General features: G+C 38.6%; 1 protein-coding gene across 1 annotated transcript; it reads left to right on the top strand.

Annotated features, from left to right (window-relative positions):
* Positions 1-11,574: 11,574 nt before the first annotated feature.
* On the top strand, positions 11,575-14,047 carry LOC122030349 (peroxidase 12-like). Its single transcript, XM_042589561.1, has 3 exons — positions 11,575-11,843; positions 11,932-12,126; positions 13,345-14,047. Exons 1-3 carry the CDS (start codon positions 11,595-11,597, stop codon positions 13,957-13,959), a joined length of 1,059 nt encoding a protein of 352 aa, XP_042445495.1. The 5' UTR covers positions 11,575-11,594; the 3' UTR covers positions 13,960-14,047.
* Positions 14,048-15,126: the final 1,079 nt, after the last annotated feature.

The raw sequence follows: 15,126 nt of genomic DNA, 5'->3' as shown, positions 1-15,126 counted from the left end.
GCACATGTACAGATAATCACTAATTACGATTCAATCACAAATTCTCTGATTCTATGAATTATATTATGGGCAGTCAGTAAATAAGTTTAAGATAATCAAACATATAATATGCACTCAAATACTGAATCTATACTTATCAAATAAATAGAAAAACAATCGTAAGGCGATTGCCCTAGGACATTCCTCAAATTCTAACATTTCTACTTAGCCTAAAGCCAATTGCCACAGTGTCCTAAATTGTAAGCACAGATATGACTCTTAAACTTACTTTGTGGTAAAACCTTTGTCAAAGGATCCATTAGATTCCTTTCAGTGGGAATTTTCTCGAGTTGTATTTCTTTCCTACTAACGATCTCCTTGATCAAATGATAACGATGAAGCACATGTTTTGATCGCTGATGAGACCTTGGTTCCTTTGCTTGCTCAATGGCTCCAGTGTTGTTGTAGTAAATAGGTAATGCTTCAACAATGGATGGAACCACTCCAAGTTCAGTAACGAACTTCTTGATCCAAACTGCTTCCTTTGTTGCTTCTGAAGCTGCAATGTATTCCACCTCACAGGTAGAATCTGCAAAAGTGTCTTGCTTAAAACTTTTCCAACTAACTACGCCTCCATTTAATATGAATATGAATCCAGACTGGGACTTGGAGTCATCCTTGTCCATTTGGAAACTAGTATCTGTATATCCGCGTATGGTCATATCACCATCTTCATAAACTAAGAACATATTCTTAGTTCTTCTTAAGTACTTAAGGATCATCTTGACAGCCATCCAATGATCCATTCCTAGATTAAATTGGTATCTTCTCGTAACACTCGGAGCATATGATACATCGAGTATTGTACATAACATAGCATGTACAAATTTTTGTACAGGGGAACTAGAACGGTATTCCGAGTAGCAACCAACACCATGTGCTCTACTGATGTTAAACTTGGATTACAAACGATGCTTAACATTATTAATCCAAGTTGCTCTTCAGAAGTTAAACTTGGATTGGAAACAATACTTAACATTTTTACTCCAAGTTTAACCAATGTGATCTTCCTAAGTTAAACCATATTACAGAAGTTGATTAAATATATATTTCAAAGATTGGCTTTCAGGTTAAACATGGCGAGGCACTAGGCCTTCTTGGTTATGGGATCATCCACCACTTCCTAGACAAAGTCTTTCAAAGAAATTAGATATTTAACTTCTTACAGTAACCCTAGGTTTAACTACAGAGACCACAATAAAAACACAAGATCGAAACGCAAAATTGAAATACAAAATCGATAGAACAAAATCGAAATATAAAATCGCTAGCCTCTTGTATTGGTGTTTCAGAATCCATGCAAAGAAAACTAAGTAATTAATTCGAAGCGGAAATCATTAATTAGTTATACCTTTCTTTGTAGCTAATGACCTCTTGATCTTCTATTGTATTCCTCTCCTTCTCTTAGATGTCGTGTGGGCGACGATCTACCAAGATAACTCCACTCGAACCACTTCTTTGCCTCCAAGAAACTCAAGATACCAAGGGATGCAAAAATAGGAAATTTCCTTCTTCTTCTTCTTCCTCGCTAAACAACCGGTCACCAAGGATCTCTTCTTTTCTTTTCAAGTTTCGGCCACCAAGATGAGATAGGTGCCGACCTTAGAAAGAAGAAAGGGAAGAAAAGTAGATGGTGCCGCTGGCCTAAGAGAAGAAACAAATTGAGAAGAGGAAAGGAGAGGGCCGACCACAAGGAGGAGAAGAGAGGAGGCAAGGCTTAGGTTATGTACTAATGAGGCACCCTTTTCTTCTCTTTTATAATCCTTGGTCATGGCTAAAATGGAAAGTTTAAACATAATTAAAACTTCCTTATTTGTGGTCTCCCATTAAAAAAGGAAATTTTAACAACAATTAAAATATCTCTTTTCTAAATTTTCTATTGTACATGGCAATAAAGGAAAGTTTTTAAAATTAATCTCTCTCTTTTAAAACATGTAGACAACTACAAAAAAGAAAAGATTAATTAAAACTTCTCTTTTTAAATCATGGTTACAAAAAGAAAAGTTTTATCAAAAATTAAAATCTCTCTTTTAAACATTATAGATAACTATAAATAAGGAAAGATTTTAAACAAAATTAAAATCTCTCTTTAATCCTTTGTAGATAGCTATAAAAGGAAAGATTTTAAAAATTTTAAAACTCTCTTTTAAAACCATGTGGAGACTATAAAAGGAAATTTTAAAATTAAAATTTCTCTTTTAAATCCCTTCATGAATGGCTACAAAAGGAAAGATTTTAACAAAATAAAATCTCCCTTTAATCCTAGTGGTGTGGCCGACCCCATGCTTGGACACCAAGTATGGTTTGGCTAGCCACCTCTTGGGCTCCAAGTTGATGGTTGGTCGGCCCCCTTGCTCCAAGCAAGGATGTGTCTGGCTCATTACTTGGGTAAGAAGTGGACTTGGTGGATATAAGGCTTTATAGAGGCTACAATAGGGACCGAGAGGAGAAATTGGTTTTGGTCTCCCGATGAGCTTGTGCTTCCTGTGTTCGCCTCGAACACCCAACTCAAGTTTATCAATAATAACTCATACCATTAAAGAGTTATTATTGAACTACCGCACTAATCCCATATTAATTATGAGCTCCTTCTTATTATGAGTGCATTAATCTTCCTATGTTTAAGATATCGAATGTCCACTAATTAAATGAGTTACTGATAACTTAATTAATATCTAGCTCCGAGAGTAGTACCACTCAATTTCATTGTCATGCCCGACTAGGTCCACCTACAGGGTTTACATGACACTCCTTATGAGCTCCTTAAGGGGATATCATCAACCTAGATTTCTAGGACACAGTTTCCTTCTATAATTAACAATACACATATAAATTAACAACACAGTTTCCCAACTTATCGGGCCTATTGATCCAACTGAATAAATCACACCCATTGATAAATTAAACAAATAAATACTAAGTATATGTGCGTGTTATTATATCAGGATTAAGAGCACATACTTCCATAATAACAGAGGTCCTGTTCTTTTATGCAGTCAGTATAAAAGAACCTCAAATGGTTTTGCTCAATACACTCATAGTGTACTAGTGTAATTTTATAGTCAAGATAAACTAATACAAAATTACACTACAACCATTCCAATGGTTTTGTCCCAATCAATCTTGGTTGTAAGCTACTATTTATAATTTATAAGGAACTGATAACATGATCTTGTTAGGACCAAAAGTAGCTAGAGGGGGGGGGGGGGGTGAATAGCTCGTCGCGTTCTCTCGGTGCTCGGCGTTGCTTGGCGTTGCTTGTTTCTTCAAGAATATGCAGCGGAAAATACAGAAACAAATGCAACAACGCTAACGCGGTTGGCTTACTTGGTATCCACCTCACAAGAGGTGACTAGTCCAAGGATCCACACCACGCACGCACCCTCCACTATGAAAACACTCCTTTTCGGTAACTACCGAGGGCGGAGAAGCCCTACAAGACTCTCAGTACAAGAAGAAAGGAAAGGGAAACAAAATACAAGCGCAAAGCTTACAATGAGTACAGAAAACCCTAACCCTAGCTTCTCTTCTTGCCTTTGATCCGCCTCTTGACTTGGAAAGCTTCCAAGATCCTTCAAGAACTGGCGACCTGATCTTTGAGAGCGCTGTGGAGGAGTAGGCGAGAGCTCTGGAGTGAATCGGAAATCGAACGCCTGCGGCTTAAAACGACGCTAACGGTCGGATCCCGATCGATTCGAATGTTCCCAATCGATCGGGAGGCTTTGGATCGATCCACGGATCGATCAGAGCGCCTCTGTGCTATGGGAAAACGCCTGGTCGATTGGGACATCTGAATCGATCCACGGATCGATCCGACCATTTCAATCGATCCGTGGATCCTGATCGATCCAATCGATGGTTTGTCCAAAACCAAGTCCCAAACATCCTAACCAACATTCGGTCAACCTTGACCTGTTGGTATGTCATGCCTAGCATCTAGTCACTCCCTTGACCGCTAGGACTCCCTTACCAAGTGTCCGCCAATCCTTTGACCCACTTGGACTTTCTCTGTGCCAAGTATCCGGTCAATCCCTTTGACCTACTTGGACTTTGCCAAGTCAGTCCTTTGACCTACTTGGACTTCCCACCTGATGTCCGATCATCCTTGATCCATCTGGATTTTCCTTGCTTCACTCACGGGACTTTCACCTAGCTTCACTCACTAGGGTTTTCATCCGCCTAGCTTCACTCACTAGGACTTTCATCCGCCTAGCTTCACTCACTAGGACTTTCACCGGGCTTCACTCAGGTTTTCCATCCGCCTAGCTTCACTCACTAGATTTCCATCCCTAGCTTCACTCACTAGGACTTTCACCGGCTTCACTCATCCATCCTAGCTTCACTCACTAGGACTTCCTTCTGCCTGGCTTCACCTTCACTCACCGGGACTTTCATTTTGCCTAACATCCCAGTTTTCGATCAAGTATCCAATCAACCTTGACCTACTTGACTCTTCTTCAATCAATATCTTATTGTCAAACATCTAAACCCAAACCAAGACTCAGCTTGGTTACCCAGGTCAACCTTGACCTGAGGGATATTGCACCAACAATCTCCCCCTTTTTGATGTTTGACAATACCAACACTATCACTTACAATACCACATGTAAGTTAGGCTAATCCTATAGTCTTCTTCTTCATGCCACTAGGTAATGAAAGCATAAATTAAGCTCTTCATTCTCCCCCTAAGAGGGCAAACTCCCTTTAGGTAATGAAAGCCTAACTTACTCCCTTTCATGAGTCCTTTCATTCTCCCCCTATGACTTTCCCATAGGTAATGAAGGACTAAGCTTAACCATACATTCTCCCCCTATTGGCACACATCAACCCATCGTTGGACACACATCAACCTATGCTCCAATTCTGGGCACACTTCAACAAATCCATTTGTTGAATACTCTCCCCCTGAAGAGTTGCTCATCGTTGTTCACAACATCACTCGTTGTGATCAACACGATAATGAAGGTCCCATACCCTTCATTTATCCTTAACTTCTCCCTCAATGTAGACAACTACCCAGCCTTGAGCATTATCTACCACATGAGTGTCCACTTGAAATAATGAGGATATCCACTCCCCATTTTTCCCATTTCAAGTTTAAATGCTCAACATTGAGCAAGTTCACAACAGAAGGTTAACCACCTTCCAAGGTTCATGAAAAATAATTTTCATGTCTTTAAAGAGTCCCTCCCCCTAAAGACATGGTGGTAACTTCTGTCATTGCACCAACAATGACTTGGAATCCCTAAACCTTTAGGAAACCCAAATTTAGAAGTTTTGAGGTTCAAATATTCAAAATTTGAAACAACCTCAACCGAAACTTCTACTTAGTCTTCGTTAACCAATCCATCCTTGTTTTCAACATGAAAACACCCTTTGTATGTATACAAATGTATTTAAGGGGTTTGGAATGGTTACCTAGACTCAAAGAGGTTCAAAGATGCTGAAATCAGGCATTCCCAGCCAAAATCAGCAACTTGGATCGATTGGAGTTGGGTTCCAATCGATTGAACCTTTCTGAATCGATCCACGGATCGATTCAGACTCCCTGGATCGATCCAGCGAGCTTCTGCTCGCAGGAATTGCCGTTTGAATCGATCCATGGATCGATTCATGGAACTCCAATCGATCCATGGATCGATCGGAGCTCGATAGTTGCTGAAATTCCATTTCGGTCAACTTCGAAACCCTAGAAAATTCTACAAAAATCCAAAAATTATGAAATTTCGTGTAGACATTATTTAGGGCATACTTAATCATGGAAAAATAGTTTTCTATGAAAATACATCATATTTTCAAAGATTGACACAAACTTGAAAACTTGCAAAAACTTTAGTGTTTTCTTCAAGTTTGTGTCTAACTATTCAATGGTGATTACTATCAAAAGATAGCCTTCACCAAGGTTTTCCAAAAACATTTTAAAATATTTTCAAAACCAATATCCCATCATGTTCCTTGGGCATAATGCACATGACTTGTACATTAGCTTTCCCAATGATGGGAAAACACATAACTATGTGTTTTGATGAATTTTAAAACTCAAAGGAATGCACTAAATCAACATCTTGAGCTTTGTTCATCATCCTAACATCTCACTTGTATATAATATGCACTAAAACACATACAAGTCACCTTAGAGGTCTTTGTGAGATGTAAAATTTGGTTTTGCCCTATTCTAGAGATCATGCATATCTATCTAGGCATTTTAGAGATATTAGACATCCACCCAGGATGTCACTTGTCAATAAGTGTCGTTAAATGCCATTCGTCCTTAATTACAAGGAATTAAACTTAATGCATGATTATGTTATGGCATACATCAAAATAAAATAGCTTTCAAAAGAAAGATTTCTATAACTACATGATGTATGTATGGCATGACATGGTATTTTTGTATTTTTCATGATAAGTCATGAATGCAAAATCCAAATAAGATAAAATATGATGTCATGGCATATTATGAGCAAACAATCATGGCATGGTTTAGCATAAATAAAATATACCTAGATTACCTATCTAAGTATCATTAATCTTAGCTAATCCTAAAACTTAAACCCTAGATTGCCCTAAAGTGCTTCAAGAAAATGCCAAAGCCTAAGTTTGCATTTCTTATTCCCTTGATTAATTTATGCCAATTGAAATTAAGCTTATCCTCAAATGTTGGCATATTCCATTTTTCCTCAAGAGTAATCACATAAATCAAGGCCCGGAGTGCCTTAAAATTTCTAAGAGAATACCAAAATCCCAACTTGGTATTTCTCTAGGTTTTCCCAATTTATGCCTTTTTAAGATAAAATCAATTTTCCACCATTAGGCACATTTTACTCTTTCAAGGAGTAATCAATAATTCCATTTCATTTTCAAAGGTTAACAAAAACCTTGAAAATGCTCCTTGAGTGTCAATTTCCTCAAAGTTGGGTTAACTACCCTTCTAATCGGAGTTGACACTCTCTAACCCATCTATGGGGTAGAGAAGATGCTCCTAGGAACCCAACACCTATTGGTGCTCCTTGGATGCTCTAGGTACTCACTAGGGATAACTTCCCTAGATACCTTCCTAGTGACCTTGTTGGGCTTCTTAGAAGCCTTGGTCACATTTTCTAGGTCAACTCTAGGGATAACCTCCCTTGTGACCTTGTTTGTGACTTTCTTAGACTTCTTAGAAGTCTTAGTCACATTTATTGCAAAAATACTCTTAGGGATGACTTCCCTAGTATTTTTGACTTGACCACTAGACCTAGGGTTTGTTCCATAACTATATGGAACTCTATGGTAAGAGGGCACATCCTTCTTAGCCTTTGGTTTGTATCCCAAACCTCTATGGCCATTAGATGACCTTTGTGCTCCTAGACCTAGGTTATGCTCATTTTGCCCTAATAGGATATTTTCCATCCTTTTTAGGGTCTTTTCCATTTTATCAAGTCTTGACCTCAAGACTTGATTTTCTCTCACTAAGTCCTTAGTATTTGGTTTTCCATTAAGTTCATGAGCATTTTTGTGTCTAGGCTTGTAGCTACAATCCTTAGAGTTCTTGCCTAGACTTTTACCTACATTCCTAGCCTTAGGTGTAGTAGTTTTAGCATGAAAAGCTATATGTTTTTCTTTAACGCTATCATGCTTTCTATTTTCATGGTAAATAGCATTAAAATGATAAAAATTAGAACTAGCATGCTTTTTACCATGATGTAAAGGGGTAGGCTCAATAAAAGTTACCTTCCTTTTTACCTTAGAAGCTCCCCCTTGACTTGAGCTCCCTCCTTGAGCCTTGACCATCTTCTTCCCCTTAGGGCATTGACTCCCTTTTGATTGCAAGAGAAGCACACAATGTGCTCCTTGCTCTTCTTTGTTCCGGGAATGGTCTCCTTTGGCTTCTCCTTGCCCTTTTGTGCCACTTGACCCTTCTTCTTGGCCAAGTTTGGACACTTGCTCTTGTAGTGCCCATGTTCCCTACATTCAAAACATATAATATGATTTTTATTATTAATTGAACTATTTTTACCTTCTTGTGTAGGGATGACATCTTCTCCTTTTGATCCAGAGGTAGAAGCTTCCTCTTGATCTGAAGATATTCCTCCATTCGATTTTGCTTGACTTGCGAAGGTGGAAGCTTCTTCATCCTCATCTTCTCTTGACCCGGATGTGGAGGATTCTTCTTGCTCTTGCTCCGGTGTCAATGAAGATTGCTCCCCCTCAATCCTAGAGGTGGAGGCTTCACGTTCTTCCTCATCCTCTTGAAGATGAAACAAGGAATATGCTCCTTCCTTGCTCTTTTGATTGCACTCCTTTGAGGATGAAGCTTCTTGGACTTCCTCTTCTTCGAAAGTTGAGCATCTCTCAACTTCGGAGTCCTCCTCTTGATCTTGCTCCAATGAGTCGCCCTCTTTGGATTCCTCTTGATTCGGTACAGTGGAGGGTTCTTCATGAATTGTTGCCAATTTGCTCCAAAGCTCCTTGGCATCGTTGAATTCTCCGATTTGAGCCAAAATGTGGCTAGGCAATAGGTTGACCAAAAGCTTGGTCACTTTATCATTTGCCTTGCTCCTTTGAATTTGCTCCAAGCTCCATTTGCTTTTCTTGAGAGGCTTGCCCTTGGAGTTTGTTGGAGCTTTGAAGCCTTCCATTAGAGCAAACCATTGCTCTATCTCCATCATAAGAAAATTTTCAATTCTTGATTTCCAAGAATCGAAGCTTGTGGATGTGTACGGTGGAGCCACCCTTGTGTCAAATCCAAGTCCAACTTGGAATTGCATCTTGAAGTTGAGCTTCTTGAAATCTTTGACTTTTGATGAATTTGCTTCAACTTCTTCACCCTCTAGCTTTTCTTGATATGCTTGACCCTTCCGGCGATGATTCCGGTGAAGAGCGGCCTCGCTCTGATACCACTTGTTAGGACCAAAAGTAGCTAGAGGGGTGAATAGCTCGTCGCGTTCTCGGTGCTCGGCGTTGCTTGGCGTTGCTTGTTTCTTCAAGAATATGCAGCGGAAAATACAGAAACAAATGCAACAACGCTAACACGGTTGGTTTACTTGGTATCCACCTCACAAGAGGTGACTAGTCCAAGGATCCACACCACGCACGCACCCTCCACTATGAAAACACTCCTTTTCGGTAACTACCGAGGGCGGAGAAGCCCTACAAGACTCTCAGTACAAGAAGAAGAAAGGGAAACAAAAAATAAGCAAAAGCTTACAAGAAATGCAGTAAAAACCCTAACCCTAGCTTCTTCTTCTTGCCTTTGATCCGCCTCTTGACTTGGAAAGCTTCCAAGATCCTTCACGAACTGGCGACCTGATCTTTGAGAGCGCTGTGGAGTAGGCGAAGCTCTGAGTGAATCGGTGAAGTTCTTCGCAGTCGAACGCCTGCAGCTAAACGACGCCAACGGTCGGATCCCGATCGATTCAATGTTCCCAATCGATCGGAGGCTTTGGATCGATCCACGGATCGATCCAGAGCGCCTGGATCGACGGCCGATCGATCCACGGATCGATCCAGCGTGCTACTGTCACGTCGCCCCAATCGATCCATCGATCGATTGACATCCGATCGATCCACGGATCGATCCGAGCTCTCGTCTGGACAGTCCGGATCGATCCATCGATCGATCCGGATCGATCCACGGATCGATCCAAAGACTGGTTTTTGTCCAAAACCAAGTCCCAAACATCCTAACCAACATTCGGTCAACCTTGACCTGTTGGTATGTCATGCCTAGCATCTAGTCACTCCCTTGACCTGCTAGGACTCCCTTACCAAGTGTCCGGTCAATCCCTTTGACCGACTTTTCTCTGTGCCAAGTATCCGGTCAATCCCTTTGACCTACTTGGACTTTTCTTTCATGCCAAGTATCCAACAATCCTTTGACCTACTTGACTCTCCCCACACCGGATGTCCGATCATCCTCGATCCATCCGGATTTTCCCTGCTGGCTTCACTCACCGGGACTTCACCTAGCTTCACTCACTAGGGTTTTCATCCGCCTAGCTTCACTCACTAGGACTTTCATCCCCTAGCTTCACTCACTAGGACTTTCACCGGCTTCACTCACCGGTGTTTTCATCCCCTAGCTTCACTCACCAGAGCTTAGCTTCACTCACTAGGACTTTCACCGGCTTCACTCACCAGGATTTCCATCCGCCTAGCTTCACTCACTAGGACTTCCTTCCCTGCGCTTCACTCACCGGACTTTTCTTCGCCTGCTTTACTCACCGTGACTTTCATTTTGCCTAACATCCCAGTTAGGACTTCCCAGTCAAGTATCCAGTCAACCTTGACCTACTTGACTCTTCTTCAATCAATATCTTATTGTCAAACATCTAAACCCAAACCAAGACTCAGCTTGGTTACCCAGGTCAACCTTGACCTGAGGGATATTGCACCAACAGATCTTCTGTGTGACACCACACACCATGTTATCTATAATATAAATTAAATGGACAACATTTTACTAAATGCAAACATTTGACCAATGCGATTCTTATTTCAAAATAAATGTTTATACAAAAATCTAGGCTTTTAGTATACATCCTAACATTAACAGTATTGATCAGAAGATTTTCAAAGTTTATATGTGCCCAAAAATATTAGCTTGAAATAATTAACAGCATTGATCAGAAGGTTTTCAAAGTTTATGACTTTAATACAATTTGCACATATATATAACTTATTGTAAGGATGCCAGAATCAGACATGGACATCATAAATACCTTCACTGTATTATCTTCTTCCATTACATGTTATCTTTTTAAAAATCTAAATCTCCTAAGTGTATCAATAAGTTTCGGTTAAAATTTATTGATGGGCCTAAATAGCTCCGATTAGATCTATTTTAATTTTTATAGATTTCGGTAGTGTCTTGAAGTCCAAATATGTCCTTATTTATTATTTTTAAAAATTAGCGCCACGATAATATTGGTATGTTAAATTGTGTATTTTTTTTTAAAAAAATACATAATTTAACATACTAATATTATCGTGGTGCTAATTTTTAAAAATCAATACTAATGTGGTATTGGTGTAGGGTTTAAGTTATGATGCTAGTGTATGATTTTTAAAAATTAATATTATAGTGGGTGTTGCATATATGTACTTAAAAAAAAAATACTTAATATAATTTACGACGAAAGAAAAATATCTAATGTAATTTAAGAGGAAAGAGAGATGAGAGTTGGTATCCACAATAAGAAATGAAAAAAACTTAATTTTATAAGAGGGTAAAACGGAAAAGATATATACTTTTTGGACAATCTCAAATATTGGTATGCCTTTTAAAAAATTACCAAAATTCGAACACATCAAAACTACATATATTCGCATAACCAAGAAAGTCAAAAAGTTTACCCAGTAAAATAATCATGGTTGAATTTTCGTAAGGAGCGTTTGGTGGGTGACGCTTGCCCGGCCCCTTGTCCTTAGTCATCATTCGTTAATCTGACATCAAAATATCTCCATGTGGGAAATTTAAACACCACTATCTTAATTTGTACGTTTCCCGATCAATGCTATAAATCAAGGTAAATCCACACTCAAAATGAAGCACGAGCTCTTGCTCTTTCCATATGGCTTCTTCCTCATTTTCAGTCTTCCTGTTCCTGCTTATGCTCTCATCATGCATTGCCTTCCTGCCTTCTCCCTCTCAGGCTTACAATTACCCTCCCATAGTCAACGGCCTCTCCTTTTCCTACTACAAGTCAACCTGCCCCCAGGTAGAGCTCCTCGTCAGGAGCTACCTGAAAGAAGCTTTCAAGAAGAACATCGGCCTGGCAGCAGGCCTCCTCCGCCTCCACTTCCATGACTGCTTCGTTCAGGTCCTTATATATAATTTCCCTTTTTTTTTCTTATTGTTTGTTGGTGGACAGTGGAAATAGAGAGGTGTTTTCTTATTGTTCTGTGCAGGGTTGTGATGGATCAATACTGCTTGATGGGTCGGCCGGAGGGCCAAGTGAGAAGCAAGCGCCACCCAACTTGACCCTCCGACAAGCAGCCTTCAACGCCATCAATGAGATCCAAGCTATTGTAACCAAGGCTTGTGGGTCGATTGTCTCGTGCTCGGACATTGCTGCTCTCTCTGCTCGTGATTCCGTCTCCTGGGTATGCAGAAAGCTTAAATTTTAATTGTAATTTGTTTATATCAAAATAATATCTAAAATTAGGGGAAGGAGTTTAATCATATTAATCCAAACCTAAATGAAAAATTATCAAAATAATAATTTGTAGAATTCTTATGGTGGGTGAACTATAATCAAACATAATACATAATGTGTAAAACAATTATCATTAGTAGTGAACTTATCAGAGAAAATAGAATGAAAGTCAATTCTTCAAAATCAAAATAAATTATAACCCCATGATAATATAGCTTGAACAGTTATAAAGTGAATAAATTGTAATATAAATTCTATGGATAATAAATAATTAAAAGTTAGGGAAAATTTTAATGTTCTATAATATCTAAAGAAAATACACTGACGCATAGAATTATAATTATTTTCTATCTTATCATGAATCATATTTTCCTAAAAAAAAATTTGAACACATAAAAAATATATTTTTACAATATTTTTCATGCATATTAATCTTGTTTCCCTAAATAATTGGAGATGAAATTAAGATATTTCATTTATTTAATGAAAATCTTTGGAAAAGAAAATCTTGTCATGAGTGTAGTGTTTTCTAAGTGTTTTTTGCCAATTACCATTTGTCATATAAAAATAGAACCACTCAGCAATTTGTGCACATGTTGAAGAATGATTTCCCAATTTAATTCCATGAATAAGGGGCAATTTATTTAGGCTTCCTTCAAGCTCTACTCAGTGTTCTCCCATGGGGGTTGAACAAATCAACTCCTCTATAGGGCGCATGTTTTTCCCACTGAATCAATTAAAAAAATTATTCAATTTGATTTGCTTAAAATTTTTTATATTAATTAGAATAAACTGACCACTCATTCTTATTTTAATTGTTCAAACTAGCCTCCGATTTTTGAAAAGCATGATAGTATTTCCAGCTCATGCATCTAAATGATAATAGTGACTATGTACCGGCCTTGTGATAACGAAGTCAGACATAGGTACCTTCATCTTATGCAAGTTGCAAATTGACCATATTTATGATAGCAGCTGTTTCATAAAGAAAACATTGGCTCCTAATTGTTTCAGATCACAATTATTGTCCCAATGAGAGCCACTCATTCCTTTTTTTTTTTCTTTATTAATTTTCTTTTTTAGAAAAATCCAAACTCTTAATTGATTGGAAGCATATGTACAATAATTTTAGTGATTTCATTAATTTAATTTGATGCTAGTGCAGTCGGGTGGGCCCGACTACTTGGTTCCTCTCGGCCGGCGCGACGGCCTAACCTTCGCCACCATGGCCACCGTCCTCAAATTCCTGCCGTCCCCTAACTCCAACGTCTCCTTCCTGATCACCTCCCTCGCCCAGCTCAACCTCAACACCACTGACCTCGTCACCCTCTCCGGCGGCCACACCATCGGAATCGGCCACTGCACCTCCTTCGACAGCCGCCTATTCCCCTCGCAGGATCCCACCCTCAATCCCCCCTTCGCCAAGAATCTCTATCTGACGTGCCCCGTCAAGAATACCACCAACACCACCGTCAACGACATCCGCACGCCCAACCTCTTCGACAACAAGTATTACGTGGACCTGCTGAACAGGGAGGGGCTGTTCACGTCGGACCAGGGCCTGTACGGCGATTCCAGGACGAAGCCCATCGTTACGAGCTTTGCGGGTGATCAGGCTCTCTTCTTTCAAAACTTCGTCTACTCGATGACAAAGATGGGGCAGCTAAGCGTGCTGACGGGGAACAAGGGCCAGATCCGTCGAAATTGCTCCGCCATCAATCCCTCAGACAACCACTTCTTGGCCACAAATGTTGATGCTGATGAAAGTAAGTTGTTCTAATATATAATTAGTAGTGTGTTACGGGTGTTGACGAAGGGGTGGGTGTTAATGCTGATGTATGAAACTTATAATAATAATAATAAATAAATAAATATATGTAATTTTTATTTTGAGCTCACCCGGATCGGCGTGGACTTCTGGATTGACAAGCAACAGAGACATTGAAGTGGACTAGTAGAAACTAAACATTGAAAATAATAATAAACAATAATCCTTGCTACTAAAGGAAATGTTTTCCTTTAATGAATCAAATGGGAAAAGTATACAGACGAATACAAAAAACTTATTTGCGGTAATAAACATTCATATTTAATTGCTTAAAATAAGGGAGGTTCAAGTCGTTAAAGAAAAACGTGGCTTTGAGATAATCAGGGATATAATAATATAGTAATAATGTCATACCTCGTCGAGGATATATTTATCCACTACACTGAAGAGTATAAGATCCAGTCCGAGATCAAGGATGAGGTGATCATCGATGACACAGCTAATGACAAATTGGATTTCGGTATGTTGAATTTATGTGATAGTTAAAGAGAGTTAAAAAGAGTGTTAAGGCGGACATTGATATGACCATTCTGACGCTCAATTAATTTGATAATAAAAAAGAAGAGTATGAAAGAGATTTGTCGAAAAAAAAAATGGATTGAAAAATAATTTGTGCATATATGCGCTTGCAAAGACACTCTCTTTTATAGATTTACTTATACAGGAAGATTTACAGATTATTATTATTATTATTATTATTGATTATTTTATAATTTTTAGTATTTAAGGTATTTTTGATTTTTAGGATATTTTTGATTATTTATTTTTTTATATATATTTTAGGATTCTAAGCCCAATTAGAATTTTTAGGATTTATTTTTACTTGTTTCCTAGAATATCTTTCCTTCCTTTGTAAGATAAGAATTTAGGTTTAAATATTGAGATTTCTTTCCTTTTTGCATTTTAAAAGTTAGAGTTTATATATAAGAGTCAGATTTAACTGTATAAAGAAGAATCCTCTATCATCGAATAATATATTTTTTTTGAGAAAACCTTAATATATTTTTTTTGAGAAAACCTTAAGGACAGTATTATCTTTTTTTATTCTCTTCAAACCCTTTCCTCTCATCTGCAACCTTAGAACTGAGGCTGAGTTTTACTTTCCTAGAGGGAAGCTTC

The sequence above is a fragment of the Zingiber officinale genome, chromosome 10B, assembly GCF_018446385.1.
Source record: "Zingiber officinale cultivar Zhangliang chromosome 10B, Zo_v1.1, whole genome shotgun sequence".
Taxonomy (NCBI): Eukaryota; Viridiplantae; Streptophyta; class Magnoliopsida; order Zingiberales; family Zingiberaceae; genus Zingiber; species Zingiber officinale.
The sequence above is the reverse complement of the archived record's forward strand: the minus strand, read 5'-3'. Positions and strand labels throughout refer to the sequence as shown.